The 15,723-nt window shown below is 56.6% G+C and overlaps 4 protein-coding genes across 4 annotated transcripts; 2 read left to right on the plus strand and 2 right to left on the minus strand.

The window, feature by feature from the left end:
* Nucleotides 1-876: 876 nt before the first annotated feature.
* GLRG_09750 (uncharacterized protein) lies at nucleotides 877-5,502 on the plus strand (the record flags this gene model as incomplete). Its single annotated transcript, XM_008100435.1, has 5 exons — nucleotides 877-1,126; nucleotides 1,954-3,743; nucleotides 3,794-4,717; nucleotides 4,791-5,269; nucleotides 5,349-5,502. 5 exons carry the CDS (start codon nucleotides 877-879, stop codon nucleotides 5,500-5,502), a joined length of 3,597 nt encoding a protein of 1,198 aa, XP_008098626.1.
* Nucleotides 5,503-6,170: 668 nt separating this feature from the next.
* Nucleotides 6,171-7,361, minus strand: GLRG_09751 (uncharacterized protein; the record flags this gene model as incomplete). Its single annotated transcript, XM_008100436.1, has 2 exons — nucleotides 6,171-6,986; nucleotides 7,044-7,361. The coding sequence occupies 2 exons, from the start codon at nucleotides 7,359-7,361 to the stop codon at nucleotides 6,171-6,173; spliced, it is 1,134 nt and encodes a 377-aa protein (XP_008098627.1).
* A 3,776-nt stretch (nucleotides 7,362-11,137) lies between these two features.
* GLRG_09752 (uncharacterized protein) lies at nucleotides 11,138-12,257 on the minus strand (the record flags this gene model as incomplete). The annotated part of the gene is made up of 2 exons (XM_008100437.1): nucleotides 11,138-12,157; nucleotides 12,237-12,257. 2 exons carry the CDS (start codon nucleotides 12,255-12,257, stop codon nucleotides 11,138-11,140), a joined length of 1,041 nt encoding a protein of 346 aa, XP_008098628.1.
* A 1,922-nt stretch (nucleotides 12,258-14,179) lies between these two features.
* Nucleotides 14,180-15,130, plus strand: GLRG_09753 (uncharacterized protein; the record flags this gene model as incomplete). Its single annotated transcript, XM_008100438.1, has 2 exons — nucleotides 14,180-14,359; nucleotides 14,717-15,130. The coding sequence occupies 2 exons, from the start codon at nucleotides 14,180-14,182 to the stop codon at nucleotides 15,128-15,130; spliced, it is 594 nt and encodes a 197-aa protein (XP_008098629.1).
* Between the last annotated feature and the right edge of the window lie 593 nt (nucleotides 15,131-15,723).

A 15,723-nucleotide genomic window follows, 5' to 3' on the forward strand; every position in this document is an offset into this window, starting at 1 on the left:
TCTATCCCGGACTGTAGACCCCATAATCTCATTTGTTTGCACATCGTCACACAACTGTCAACCAAGAGGTTGGCTGATTCGATCCAAAGTCATGGGCAGGCAATTATATAAAACGGTGTAAGCACGACAGGCTTGTTTCATCTTTTCAATGCTTTACGAGAGAAGACGAGCTAATGAGTGTGATTAGTAGCTAGATGAGAGATGGCCTAAGCATTGTCCATATACAGACAGCACTCTGCTTCTGGTGCGAGGAAACCAAGTTCTGCCAAGATCTCGGTTTGGAGGGATGTTCATTCTTGTCAATAACTACTCTTGATAGTTATCCCTTGCCTCTCCGAGTGTTATCCTAATATATTCATGTGCAGGGTAGTCAAAGAATGGTACAATTCTCCCTTCCCCATCACAAACACTTTCACGCGTTCTTTCCAAGTTGTTAAGGGTGTGTTTATTAAACTATCATTCCATTCTTTTCGAGTGATTGCAAGCATTCTTCCCAATGCCACTGAAGCTTGGCTCTCCTTCTTCCTTACTCTTTCCGCCACAAGAAAAGAACAAATTGTGACAACACAAAAACTTTGCATACCCCGTACTTGCTCTGGGTTTGATCTCACTTCTTTAAATTGCTTCCAGCCAACATAATTTCTTAATTCTTCTGATACACCTGCCTACGCGTCAACGGTGAAGATGAGCACCCTCCGGCATAACGGGGCTCTCACCGTCCTATGGGCAATTCTTTTATGCCACCTCTTTCTTTTTCGATTTTCGCGTAGGCATTTTTCACTGTTTGATTGTAATTTCCGGAATGTAAAATAGCAAGTTAACCACTCTAATTTAGGTGCTCACTCTGCTTTCAAGTCTGTCGCCGAGTGCAGCTGTATGGCCTCCAGCGCCACTCCAAACATCCTCAATAATGGATCTACTGCCGTCTGTCCTTGCTCCCATGGCAATGTCACTCTTATCCCAGTTACCTACACCACTGTCTTTACCATCTCCGACCCCGCTACCTCTGGAAGTCCGGGGTTGAGTTCCGTGCTCACCACGCTGCCCAACTCTCCACATATTGGCACTTCCAACACCGCAAGTCTCGGCAGCAACGTCAGTAGCATCCCAAGCTCCGTTTCGACACGTGAGCTTCATTACCCCAATGTGACACTCAGCTCTGGCAAGTCTCCTGTATTCACCTAGACCTTACAAGTATGTCTTCTGGAGCATTTTGGACTAGTCCTGATATGAATACAAGACGAGAAGATCAGTTCACGAACGCTTTTGTGGAATGACACAAGCAAAGGCCAGTTCTCTTCATTTTCTACTACGTTGGGCAATATCCATGGGTCTAATACGACTGTCCATTTGAGCAGCCCCGTGTCATCTGTCCACACACAGACCTTAGTTTTGTCTTCGTCCATTCTTTCAGGACTGACGGCTCTGGTTTCACTTGCTTCCTCTGCTTCTGCTGCCATACCCACCGCATCAAACACCCTACCAGCTCAGACCACCGCGACCGTTGCTGTTCCCAACACTCAAACAGCAGCTAGAGAAGTCTCGTCCACCAGCCCACCGGCTACGAGCACTATTGTCGCTGTAAATGTGCCTCCTGGCGGCATCGTTACTGTGGAAGCTCTTAGGACGACTTCAGCTGAGTCTATAAAATTACCAGCGTGACCTGGCTCTCGATTGACATCCCTGCAACCACAACCGTCAGCGGAAAGACTATCACCACTCAATCTCCTGCCTGGAAATTTATTACGTTAGATCTTTGTCACCCGTCCTGTCTTGTACCCGACGAGGTCTGCCCGCCGGTCCCATCTTCCAGCCCGAACGGATACCCGTGGCCTGAGAAACCCCGGCTGCCACCTTCCCCCGAGAATGGTTCTGCTACCCCTACATCATCTTCCCAGCTTACAACGCCGAAGACTAGCCCCTCGGCTACCCATGCTACTATTACCAAGTCAGGCGATAGCGGGGGTGGCGGCGATGGCGGGCCTGGGGATGACAAAAACGACAGCGATGGGAAGGACGATGAAGACGATGGCGAGAATGGCGACGACGGCGAAGATGAAAACGATAGAAACGATGATGGTGATAATGATGGAGATGACGACGTCGACAAAGACGACGAGGATGATGACTCCTTTCTCAACGGCTTCAGAATCGACTTGGGTATCAACTTTGGCATTGACCTGGGCATTGACTTCGGCACCAGCGTCCTCGGCAACGCTATCTGCGACATCTTCGGCTTTGGAATGAGCACCGGTTTTGGAACAAATTCCCCATCTGGCGGCGGAGGAGGAGGCGGAGGAGGCGAAACTCAGCCCGATAAACCAAAAGAGTCCATCACCACGTCAAAATCGACCTCGTCTTGCACCGCTACCTACACTCTTGCCCCTCACTGCACTCAGCCATGCATCGTTTCGCACATCAAGAGCCTCAGCGTAAGCAGCTACACCACCAGCTGCGCCACCGCGACCTGCCGGACCGCGCAGGTATGCACCAGCATCCGCAGCACCACCACGACCTTCTTTACCACGAAGAGGCCGGAGCGCACCGCTGCCTGCCTACCCAATAAATGCCCCGCCTGCCAGCAGGACGCTCCCAATGCTTCTTCCAAGGAAATCAAGGCTCGCTGGGACTACGGCGAAGACGCTATCCTCAAAGACACCATCACGGAGCCCGATACGTGGGCGGGGGGTGAGCACGACTGGTGGGAGAAGATGCGCCGCGTCGCAAACGTCTACGGCCCCGGTCTCCACATTGGCAGCGTGGAACGTATGGACTCCTCGTCCTCTTGGACCCCGTTGATCAACATGTCGCAAGGCGCCGGCGCCGGGCCCGTCTGGGGGTGCGTCATGGTTGTCGTCTTCTCTCCCAAGGGCGTGTATGCCAGCCACCTGTGGGAGGTTCCCAACTTTGACGTCTCGCCGGAGGATGAGAACTACTTCAACATCGGCAACGGTATCGACGTAGACTACTACTTCAAGCAAAACGTCGAAAGTTTTCTCCAGAAGGGGTCCGCCGATTTCCCTCACCAGGAGCAGTATCCCGCCCCCGCGCCCCTGGTGAACGCCGGCGGGCCTCTGCACCCCAAGGATGCTGGGTTCTTCCGCACCATCGTTTTCGTCCCCACCGACGAGAACGGAGAGATGTTCTACAAGAGTGGCAACAGAAGGCTCCTCAACTTTCTCTCCGATAAGGTCAAGATAGAGAAGAAGTACATCACCATATACGGGTATAAACCTCGCATGGACCTGGGCACGGACTTTGACTACAGCTACGGCGTAGCCACGCCGCCACCGGAAATCCGCGCCGCGAACCCGTGGGACGGGCTCTTCAGCTGGCTATACACTCCCAGGGGCCCCAGTGGCCAGAGAGAGCTCGTGGTGCGCTATGAGAAGACCGTTATTCATCGTGAAGCCTGGTGCGAGGGTGGATATGCCGACCCGGATGCTCCTCCATCCAACTTCGATCTCCAACCAGGGCCAAACAGGCCACCCGCTCGTCTCCGGCCCAGGCAAGAAGTAGCCACTTGCGGGAGGTTTGTTCTCTGTGGCCTGGGAGGCCCGGAAGGCCTCTGCGGCGACTACCGCAAAAATCCACCTCCCGGCCTCTCGGGCCAGCCGCAGAAGCGTCAGCTGCCACCAACCAATGGTCCGAGCAGGGCCGAGAGGGAGCTCTCGACGGAGATCATGATTGACCCCGAAGATTTTGTCGGAGGCGAGGTCTGGTGGTGGGACCGCATGCGGAACGTAGTGACGAGCGCGGGGCTGGCTACGGCGGCCATTCCGACAGCCACGAGAACTGGGCCACCAGCGCGCTGGTCACGCTCGACCAGGAGGTCGATGGTACCGTGGCCGACCGACCCCGCTTCGGCGGCTCCGGTTCCATCTGGGGTTGCTCCGCGATCGTCGTGGCGTCGCCCGAGGCGGTCTGGACCAGCCACATCCGGGAGATTCCCTCGCACGCCCGCGGCGAGGCCCACGGCAGGGCGACCTTTGACTTTTGGAAGCAGCATTACCCCCGACCGACGGTGGAGTACTTCCGAGAGGGGTTCCTCGACTTTCTCCAACACGGAAACGCAAAGGGCAGCTTCAAGCAGCAGGACGAGCAGAAATTCCCGGGGCGCAACCCCGGGCTCGAGGACATGTTCATGAAGAAGGGCGCGTTCAACGTCAAGGAGAAGGAGTTCGTCTGGGTGGGCATCGTCACGCACTCCTACAGGAACCTTGCCATGCCTCGCGTACAATACGACTGGCAAATCCAGCAGGTGTACGAGAGGTTCGTCGCCTGGGGCGTCAACCCGGAGAACATCATGGTCAAGGCCTACCCCGCCCGCATGGAATTTGCCATCGGCGGTGGTCCGCAGATCCCGCCACACTGGGGTATCCTCAGCTGGCAGTACCATCCCAAGCACAGGGAGGGCTCCCACGAGAAGAGGAAGCTTCGCATCCGCTTCGAAAAGGAGCTTCTCTTGGAGAAGTCCTGGTGCGGATCCGGCGCCAAGACGGCGGGATCTGGAGGCAAGGCCCCGGCGCGTCGCAGACAGGATGATATCGAGGCTTGCAAGATGGTCGTCAGTTCCCGGGAGTCCGCTTCGGCCACGAAAGTTGGGACGGCCGCTTTCCCTAAGCCTACCATGGCCTGCATCAACAGTGCTACATGCGGCTCGCTCTCTTGTCCCGAGAACCATATCAGTGCCTGTTACCACGGCTTCTGCCACTGCGTCATCCTTGAGAATCCAAATAATACCAACATCCTTACCGGCACCATCTCTGCTACTTCCACGACGACTATAGGTGCTTCACAGACCCCCTGGGAACAACTGCACCGTCAGAGAGGACTGCTCACCTCTCAAGTGCCCTGACGATCAGCGCCCCGACTGCCGCGTCAAGGACGGCCCCAAGGCCGGCTGCCACTGCTTTGATAGGCCCAAGAAACTCCTCGACGCCTGCTCCAAGGCCTCCGACTGCGCCGATATCGACTGCGAAGCCTGTCAAGCCTCGGCCTGTCGCGCCCTCGTCGGCTCCCCGGGCGCGACCCCCGTCTCCCAGTGCATCGCGAAGCCCGTCGCCCCCGGCGCGACCTGCCTCGTAGACAGTCACTGCGACGGCCTTCCCTGCGACGCCACAAACCAGCGCGGCTTCTGCCTATCCGACGCCTGCCGATGCGACTTCTCCCTCTCCGAGGGCGCCGGCTGCAGCACGCACGATGACTGCTCGCCCATCAGGTGCTCCGAGGCCAAGCCGCACAAGACGTGCTCCGCGCCCTCAAACGCGTGCGTGTGTTCCACCACGCCTCCCGCGCCGCGCCGCCGCCGAGGGCGCCACAATCGGCTGCACCGAGTTCGAGGTCAGCGAGTGCGAGGCCGGCGTCTGCCGCTGCCGCGCGTGGAAGTGCGGCTCGGACGCCAACTGCAACCACTGCTGCGCGCGCGGCAGACTTCCGAGGTGTGTCTTGGGATGCCAGAGCTTCTGGTGCGGCAAGGAGTGCCAGTGTGTGGCTTGGTAGATGATGGAGGACGATGGGGTCTAAACTGGACTCGTCTAAGAGTGAAGCTTGGGCGGTCTACGGGCCCCGGGTATTGGTGCGATTCTTCGTCAGAGTGTCCTTCTAAAGCAATTAGAGGCATCAGGGTAGGAATAAGACGCCGTCCATTAAAAGTGGTTTTAATATGACCAGAGAATACGGAGCCTTTACTCTAGCTTGTAGAGACGATGAGTACTTCGAGACCATTTGAGGGATCGACTGACCACCTTTGGCCCAGGTCAATGCCTGATCATCAGTCCGTTGGCAATGTTGTTATATGTGCAACGATGCTGTGTTTCCTTGAATGACACTCCCCCTCCTTGACCCAGACTTTGATGCCCTTCTTCCGCCACAATGAAAGCTGGAATATTATTTTGATGTATTAATTGTATAGAACAGTCAGCCAAGGTATAGCGATTCGCCTTGTAAAGCATACCAGAGTGAAACATCAGTCATATTAATAACAACTGTTCTCGTTACATGGAGGCCAGGCCCTGGATGCATTAATGCAGAGAGCAGTTCTCCCCGTTCCCAAGCCCCTAGGGGGGTAAAAAAACGCCATCCCGTCTCAGTCGTAAGCCATGACCCGTTGCTGTCATCCCATCGCTACTAATAATACGAGTCCAAAGGACAATTCAGAACAAAGCAACTCAGGGATTCAACCCGGAGCTCGCCGCGCTCTCCCCAACCTGCAGCTCTTCGTCAGGCACACCGACAGCTACGCTGCTGGCGACGCTCATCGTGGTCGACGACCGCTCCCGCTCGCCTCCCGGCCGTCTGGGGCCGGCAATGCCGGCGCCCCCAGTCGTCACGCCCGCACTGGTGGCGGTACCAGTAGCAGCACTGCCGGTGCTTCCGCTCCTCTCCCGCCCGGCCGTCTGCTCCCGGACGAGCTTCTCCAGATCGCGTATTCGCTGCTTGAGCGCCTCGTTTTCCTTCTTGGCGTTCTCCAGCTCCTGGCGGTGCAGCGCCGTTTCCTCGTACCTTGACGTGGTGGGCATGAGTCCAGGCGACAGCTGCAATTCGCTGCCCCCGGGGGTGTGGGCGACCGATGCGCTTCCTGTGTTTTGCTGTAGCAGGCGCTGCTGTTGGAAGTATGTCAGGCCGCCGCCGCTCGGGTCCAAATAGTGGGACGACGGCGCGGGCGACGAGGACAGGCTGTGGCGCGAGGCTACGCTGTCTTGGCGAACGGGGTTGGCAGGTCTCGGCACTGGCATGGAGGCGGTAGAGACGGCAGCGGAGCCGGCGACGGCAGTCTGGCTTCGGGTGCTCGCATTCGAGGCGGTGCGGTGGTGTTGGCGGGAACTATTGGAGGGAACGGAGGGGGTGGAGAAGGCGGCGCCGGACAGAAGGTGGGTGTCGGGGCCCTCGGTCGTGTTGGAGGCAGATGTCGACGAGGCATTGGAGACGACCGAGGCGTTCTGGGCCGTGCGGAGGAGCTGGAGCTCTCGTGTAAGACGGTTCACCTATGGCATGGGTTAGCTATCTAGGTAGCATACCGAGTCCGTGTGATTGAGACATACCACTGCCTCTTGCTCCTTCTCGAGCTGCATGTGAAGCTCGGAGGCGGTGATGGGTCGCGGGTGGCGGATAGGGCCCGGGCCGGAAACGGATGGCTCAGGGGCGGCCGGGAGTGATGCGACGGTTGACGGGGCCATTGGCGGAGACCCGACGGAGGGGTTGGGGTGGTTGACGATGTTCTGGTTCGAGGGAAGGATGTTTAGTGAGGAAGAGTTGGACGATTGACTCGGAAGCGGAGGAGGCGGAATTTGGTGAGAGGAAGAGCGTCGAGAGGCGGTTTGCGGATGTGGTGAGGCGGGAACGGAGTTGAGATCAGGCATTGCGGGCGGAGGTGCTGTTGAGGGGGGGGGGGGCGTGGGTGTTGCTGGTTTCCTGGAGGTTGATGGGAAAATGAAGCCGGTGTTCCTGTATGTGATGGAAAGATTATCTGGTGGTGGTGATTGTGACTGTGGTTGTTGATTATCAGACGCGTCTGATTGTTTGTCAGTCACGGTCACCACGCCCTCAAGGAGTCTAGTCGGGTTGTTTGGTTTGGAGCTCCATCATGCTTCATGCGTTGTTCCCCCGCCCCCCACTGCGAGCCCCACATGTGAGGTCCCAGCCACAGCCCCGCCTCTGCCACAACATGCACCGCCACTCAATCCCCTTATCAGTAGCCTTATCTTATCTCGCTCTTATCTCTTCGGCCGGGGACTTATCCGGCTCCGAGACTCCTCTCATCTCTCCCTTGCTGGACTTCCCCCCTCGCATCGCACAACCGCCCCCAAACCTAAAGCAGCTGCACAACACAGCACAGCTAGGTATTGCGATCCGATGTTGTATCGCCGCGATGGAAACCAAAAGATTCCCTTACCCGGCAGTGTCACATCAACCCGATCTACCACAAATAGGTCAACTGCGAAACATGCTTTCCTATCTCGCCAAAGCTCAATATCACGAATGCCACCCTCCGCCGCCACCGCCATCTGAGCTTGAATGCATCGACAACGACACATAATACAACGCATTTCGCTCAGTCGCAAATTTGGTTGCCAGAGTCGTAAGCTCGCAACCGTCGCATACAGCTGCCAACTCCACTGGGACCATTCATTGCCTGCCGGGAGGAGATTGCTCCGAAAAGAGGGGGGATGGGATGGCATCATTCTTTGCAACAACAACAACAACAACAACAACAACAACAACAACACCACCACTTGCACTCTTGTGGTGGATGAAACCCGGCAATACGTCAATTGGATCCATTCTACCGTTTTCCTCCCCAGATCATCCACCGTTTTGCCAAATGTGGCTTCATGCCGCCTAGCGCCGGCGCCACACGGCATCCCGCTTCCGCCCCGCTCCTGACGTCGCATGGGCCGCCAGGTTTGCGGCCCCTTGCACCCCTTCCACAACAGCCATTAATCCATCCATCCACTCTCTCCTCCATGGATGGATGGCTAGGTAGGTGTGCGTACACCGTATCAATACACGATTGAATTAGGTACTGCTGCGAACCTCCCACGGCGTTTTCTCTCCGGGTGGACGTCTCGAGTCTGCCACGCGGTCCCTTGTCGACTGAGAGCCGGCAACCCCCCCCCCCCCCCCGGCGCAATCCCATTCCCGTCGCTCATTATCCGCTTCGAGAAACCCCTGTCGGGTGCGGGTTCCAGCAGCAGTGATCGAGATCCGATGTCGATGGCCAGTGACAGTCGCAGCATCTGGCAGCTCTCGGTGGTACGGCGCACCCGACGCCAAAACGGCGACGGGTGAACCGTAGCACAATTCCATTGCACTGGCACGGGCGCATTTGGTCAGTCACGCGTCGTCCGAACAGAGGTCGTGTTTAAGCTGCAACCACCCGACGACCATCGCTCTGCGCGCTTTGTCCAGCTTGGTTCGATAACACAGTCAAGTATGATCGATCCCGGCGGATACGACGGTGGTGGGCGGGCGGCGGCCCAAGGAGCGGTACGGGACACGACTCAAATTTATGGAGCAGAAAGTCTCCTCCCGTTCTGGATCCCCGTGGACCAACCTTCGCACTTGTGCTGGCTGGCTACGATCGCCCGCTGTCAGTGATCGCCTGATGTCGAGAGCGTAAAAAACAGGTTTTCCCCCCTGCACCGCCGGCCGCCGCTCACTACCTAGCCTTCGGATGAGGCTGAAATGTTTCATCATTGGACCTTGGCCGCATAAGCACTTCATCTTTACTGCATTGTGATACTGCACTCGACCGACTTTGGGCGAATTGCCGTATCCATTGATGATGTGATGCTGGGACCGCCGCTCGCTTCGGGTACAAGCCCCGTGTCAGGACTAGGTGCGATGCTTCACCAGCCACACTTTCAAGCACACTGGACATGATTGGTGAATAGGAACAGAGGTTATGCTTGGCGACGTCAAAGGCATGAGTGCAAGCTACCTCGCTTCGCCAGGCTTGCAGCTCGTTTGCTCGCCGCTGGTGTCAGACGGGCGCAGCGAGACGGAAGAAAGTTACGAGACGGTCAGCTCGTTGAGCATTTGAAACGGACTAAATCAACCCAAAATGAGGCCGAAAAAGAAAAAGAGAAACAAAAACACGATCGCGACAGCGGTGTTACCAGTATTCGAGCTCATGCGGCTGGGATCCATATGTTTGCGATGTGGCACTCTGGCTTTACCGAAGGCCGTGCCGTGACGCTCACAGTGAACACCCCCCCCCCTACATCTCGGGCCGACGACGACCTTGCACGTGGACGATTGATGGGAAATCTTATTCGGCGCCTAAAATTACACTGGGCGGAGGGTCTGATCCGCCGCTGAAGCCTAACAAAGTTCGATTCGCCTTGGACTCGGCTCAACACCACACCACACAAGCAAGCACAGTTCCTTACCCAACCCCGCAAAACAAAACACCTTCTTTGAGGGAGAGAGCAGACTCGTCGAAGCGGCCGCCCTACCCTCTTGGACATTTGGGAGGGGTGTGACAAAGGAGACTCGTTACACGGGAAGCGAAGAAAAAAAGAAAAAGAAAAAAAGAAAGGATCCTACTGCGCCTCCGCAACGCACACGTTTTAGCCGTCATGTCGTTAAGTTGGTATTATTGGGAACATTCTCCGATCTTTTGAGTGACGGACGGATTCGATGGTGCTGGTTGAGGGGATTCGATTGTCGAAAAAAAAAATCCGAAATAACGGGTCTGGTCGGCGGACGGTTCACATCTCCTCTCTAATCCATGTCCCTATGCAGTTAGCCTTTTGAACGAGAGACGGATCGAGTTTTTCATCCAAATCAGCACGACATCAAGGAAAACACCCAGGGCGTTGGACGGCACTTGTTCTTTTCTTCGAATTTCTGGGCGAGACAGGAACAAGGCAGCTCTGCTCAGTCTGTCGTCACAATGATTGCGGGAGCCAATACAACAGGGGGGCGGCGTCGCAATCGCTCTCCATAAACCGCTCGCTCGGGTCTCAGCTGAATCGCTCGAAAACGGTCCACACCACCGTTTCTTCTACTACGACCAGCGAACTTTCGCGTGGCCTGCCCGGTGGAGTGTGTGGAAGCTCCAGTTTCTCAACTCTTGGAAAAAAGAGAGAACAAGACTTGGAGAGGTCTTGTGAACCTGGTTTTTAGAGAGTTTTTCCCCAATCCTCTCCACCATACCACAACAGGAAAAAACTCTAGAGAACAGAATGTCGACATCCAGCGCAAAAGCTTTTCTGCGCCGGGGCTTGTTGACTCGCTGGAGAGAGAGAGAGAGAGAGAGAGGGTGCGCGCGCGATGCGTTCACCGAAAGACACCGATAATCGGTGGCATCCGAAACCCCGCGATCGCATTACAGGACACGCAGTTCGGACAAGGAGTAGTAAGGCAGGTCGAGGCGCAATGCAATGGGGGGAAATGGGGGGGGGTGTCAAAAGCATGCGGCAGACATGTGGATGCGCGCGTCGCACAGACTCGCAGCTGAGCAGCCCTCGAAAAAAAAGGAGAGGGTTTGCCCGCGCACGGAAGTGACTCGATGCTATTCGGACGTAGGGTCCAAACAAGACAAGAGTAAAAAGGGGAGAAAACAAGAAACCCCAGGAGAAAAAAACCAGCGGAAGATGGAAGATGAGGAAGAAGGGGCCGGTTAAGACACTTACAGTAAAGCCAGCGTCAGGTCGCCGTGGATCCTGGCCTTGAGGGTGATTTCAATGTCGAGGTTGAGGTCGAGCCGCAGCTTCAGCGGGTTCTTGCCGGCGTCGCCGCCGCCGCCGCCCTGCATCTGCATCTGCTGCTGTTGCATCTGCATCTGTTGTTGCTGCTGCATCTGCTGCTGCTGCTGCCTCGTCATCTGGCCGTTCTGGTAGCCGCCGTCGTCCTCGTCGTCCTCTTCCGAGTCGTAGTCTTCGTCCTCGTCCTCGTCGTAGTCTTCCTCGTCGTCATCCTCGCTGTAATCCTCCTCGTCCTCGACGTCATCGTCTTCGACGTTATCGTCGTCGTCGTCATCGTCGTAGTACTCGCCCCCGTCATCCTCGACCTCCTCCTCGTCGCCGTCCAGCTTCGAGGGCTTTTGGTCCTTGGCGGTCTGGTCCGCCGTTGAGGGCTTCTCGCCGTCCTTGTCAGCGGCCGGCTTAGACTCGGGCTCCGCCTCGTCCTCGACGCCGGCCTGCTTTGACGCCGAAGACGGCTCCTGCTTCTTGTCGTCCGCGTCCTGGCCGGGCGTCTTTTGTTGCTCTTGAGACTGTTGTTGCTGCTTCTGTTCCTCTTCCAGCTGCTTCTGCTTCTTCCTCTTCTTCTCGTCTTCCGTCAGGCTCTGTTCGTCCCCGGCCTTTGGTTCGTCGCCTTGCGACGCATCCTGCTGCTGGGCGTCTTGGGGCTCTACGTCCTCTCCGGGCTTCTTCTCCTCGTCTTGTGATGACTGGTCCTTGGGCCTGTCCTCTGTTGGCTCTTCGGGCTTGGGGTCTTCCGGCTTGGAAGCGTCTTCAGGCATGTCCTTGGCTTCGCCGGTCTGCGCCTCGTCCCCGGGGTTGCCGAACTCGCCGACGGGGGTTGTGCCTTCGGGCTTTTGCTCCTCAGGCTGTTGCTCTCCGGGCTTCTGATCCTCAAACTGCTGCTGCTCCTCGGGCTTGCTGCTGCCGGGCTGCTGGTTGCCGGCGGCGCCTTGGCCTTGACCCTTCTGGTACCGATTAACACCCGTTGCCCAATACACGCGCACGCCAGCGCCGGGATGATAGAGAGCGAGAGATGAGACTCACCTTGTTCTTGTTCCTGGCCATTGTGTCCTCCATAAATGTGATTGGGGGTTTGGGTGTGGGACGGGTTATTTACGCAAGCTTCCCCCGTTCAATATTATCAGCGGGAAACTAGCGGGTGAAACTTGGATGAGTTATGTATGTCGCTGGTTGAGAGTTTTCAAGGGTACAGTTTTTGGTCACACCGCAATTCCTTTCTACAGCGGATATTGAGTTGTACGAAAATAGTCGACAGAAAAAAGTATCATTGAGGAAAGGGGGGAGGGGAGTCAACAACAGGCCATCCGGAAAGGGGAGGAAGGGTAGGAGGTTATGGTACAGGCTCAGGGCTTGGATAGTTAAATCCATGTCTTCCTCTATTCCTGTTTCCATAGCTTCGTACGAAGAGAAGCCATGCGTTCATTACCTCACACCTTGCACGCACTCACGCCCCTCTCTCGGGGGGTGGCGCAAACAGGAAAGCCAAAAAAAAACAGCTTCCCCAGCAAGGCTGAAGGAAACTACTGCGCGAGACCCGAGGATCCCTTTGTGACGCAATAGGGCGTGGAATATTGTGGGCAATTACATAGCACCGCTTGTGACCTGGACAGGGGAGGGGTGTGAGATCAGAGGCAAGACGGGCCATAGAAGGGTCTAGGCCTTCGCGGCCCCGCGATGCTTCGAGGACGGCGAGAGGGAAAGCAAGCTTGCGCTGTGATACCACTTCCGATACAGGTTTTGGACGAGGGGGGAGGAGGGCGGGGAGCGCAAAGAGAAGCAGGACTCCCCAGTCCGAACTTCCCGGTGTAGGAGACACCGCTACCTCGATCAGCAGGGTCCCATGAGAAGACATGGAAGTTTCAGGCCAGGCTCCGCGCACCAGTCTGTTCGGCATGGGGGCGGGACGGACGGCTGGCATGCAAGCGTGGGCCGGGAAGGGAGAGAGACAGAATGACGTCGGCGGAGGTAGGAGGGATGTGTGTGTGTGTGTAAGAAAGAGGGAGAGAGGGAGAGAGGCAGAGAGAGAGAGAGGGAGAGATGGAAGCAAGCTCCATCCAGTCCAACCACTTAGACACGGACATGACAGAATGATGGACACGTACACGTACCTACCTGTACAGACCAGACAGTCAAAGCAGACAGACCAAACTGCACCGGTTGAGTGTGATGACGTCGAAAAGCTTGCCTATGCGAATGCGAGATCGATCCATCGAGCTTCCCAAACGGTCGCATCTTCCTCCACCTCCTCCAGTCTTTGGCGGGAACGACCAACGGTCTGGACTCTCTTTACTTAGCCACACCTGTGGGGCCGGTCGGGGCGGGGAGGGGCCAACATCACGTCACATCACATCACCTCTCATCCCCCCGGGAGTAAGTACCCAAAGTTCCCAGACAGGGGGTGTTCCCGAAACGTGCATCTTGATCCCCGGGCCTCTCTCTCTCTCTCTCTCGCTCTCTCACTCTCTCACTCTCTCACTCTCTCACTCTCAAATCCCTACACACTGCATACCCGTGGTGTAGGTACGGTGCTTTGGCTCCATCGCTGGCTTGTTACCTTGTCCCCCAGTCTGTCCTCACAGTGATCCATCCTCGCTGCCATCTTTCCACCCTCTCCTCCGTTCCCGAAGACGCAGTGACATATCGGACAGGCCAGCAGAGAAGAGATATCTCCTGGGAGAGGATCCCCCCCCAGCGCCGTGCAGCTCCACTTTAACTCTACGCACGCGGTTCAAGGGTGAACTCTGACGCTTCCGAGTCCCGAACGGCGCCCGCCACTGGCTTGAGAACAACAGCCACCATCACCATCACCACAGTGTGCTTGCTGTGCTGGGGGCAAGAGGCTCTCGTCTCTCTCCTCTCCCCATACCAGCCCAGTTTATCACTCGATATACTGGGCCCTCTCCCGCCGCCAGCTTCATCCTTTGGACCGCTTGATCCTTTTTTTTTTTTCATCCCAAGCCCGAAATATGGTCATCGGCCTGTTGGCAATCGCCGCCATCCCCACAGTCATCGGCACCGGGCAAGCTGTAAGCGCCCAGAAGAAACAGAATGCCGCAGCAAAGGAGCAGGCCAAGTTCAGTCTCACCACCGTCCTCGACCTTGACGGCAAAGAAGAGGAGTGTCCAGTCGTCCTCGTTGACAACAAGGTACGTTGATCGAGTTCCAACAACTCCCAAGCAAACCATCGCTTGCTTTCACACCCTCCCTTACCTGTTTTGCCATCAACTTCCTCACATACCCTCTCACCCCCCCCCCCTCTGCTCTGCTGCGGCATCTGTCGTTTTTGCAGCCGCTTCTGCACGTCCACCTGCTTTTCCCTGATTCTGTGCTTTTACCTGCCCAACATGCTCCCCTTTCCAGTGACTGGGGACACACCCGCTTGGACAACCTCGCCCGGTGTGCGTCTGCATGTCCGTCTTGGCTTACACTAGCACACGCCGAAACCTTGCCTCTCACCCCCGTTTGCCGGTAGGCTAACACCTTCTCCTTCGCGCAACCAACAGCTCTGGATAAATCACAGCCTGGCACCGGCCCCGGGCCACAAGTTCTCGGGGTACTACTTCAACTACCCCAGCGAAGAGCAGTACCGTGGCCTGGTCTCCACCATATCCGATGATCCGCCCATGCTCAACTGGATCTACGTCGACGCCGACACCAGAGCCATGCGGCACGGGGGCCGCAAAGACACCGTCGACCACGTCATAGGCCCCTGGGGCTGGACAGAGGATGAGAAGTATCTCTCGTTACGTGGCAGCGGCCTCGGCTTCGTCGCCGTCCTGGAAGACAACGACAAGTGGGCAGTCTACTGGGATCCTGACGGGAGGCTGCGTGAGGGCTACGACGAGGAGGACTGCGTCGAGATCTCCCTCAAGAGACAAATGGCGCTAGGCATTGAAAGCGGCTACGTTAGAGGTTAGCCGAACGCGCGTCAGCGAGGGAGATCGACCGAGACCAAGATAGAAAGAGACAGAGAGAGAGAGAGAGAGAGAGAGATGGGCAAGAGGGTGTGTTCGACGTGGAATAACCAAGGGGGGGAGTCGAGGAGCCTCGGAGCCTCGGAGCTTCTGGGGGCAACGTGAGAATTGGGACGAGCAGCTGCTCAGGTGGTGAGGCGTTTTCGAAAAGGCTTTTGCATGGATTCAAGTTTAGAAATTGACATTTGTAACCAACCCCGTGAGCCCCTTTCGTCGTCAGTGCATAGCATTTCGACAAGCCTGCGAGCTTAAAGTGACTTACACGAAGCTTGTTTGATGGTGAAAAGTAGAACTGATGGTGCGTCATGCTTGCATATAGTCGGTGCAAGAGACCATCACATCAACCACGGTATAGGGATTTGACCGCGTGATTGGGTACGAGTGTCCGTCTATGCCTGTGGTTGAAATCCGAATGGAAGACAGGGATGCCCGACACCCTCCTCCCATAGGTACTTCCTTTTCTCCTTCTTTTTTGCCTGGTAAGGAATGGCTTGGGTTGGAAAGTGTGCATCCTCCTTCGGCGGCCTGCGTAGATC

The sequence above is a fragment of the Colletotrichum graminicola genome (genome assembly GCF_000149035.1).
Source record: "Colletotrichum graminicola M1.001 genomic scaffold supercont1.52, whole genome shotgun sequence".
NCBI lineage: Eukaryota > Fungi > Ascomycota > Sordariomycetes > Glomerellales > Glomerellaceae > Colletotrichum > Colletotrichum graminicola.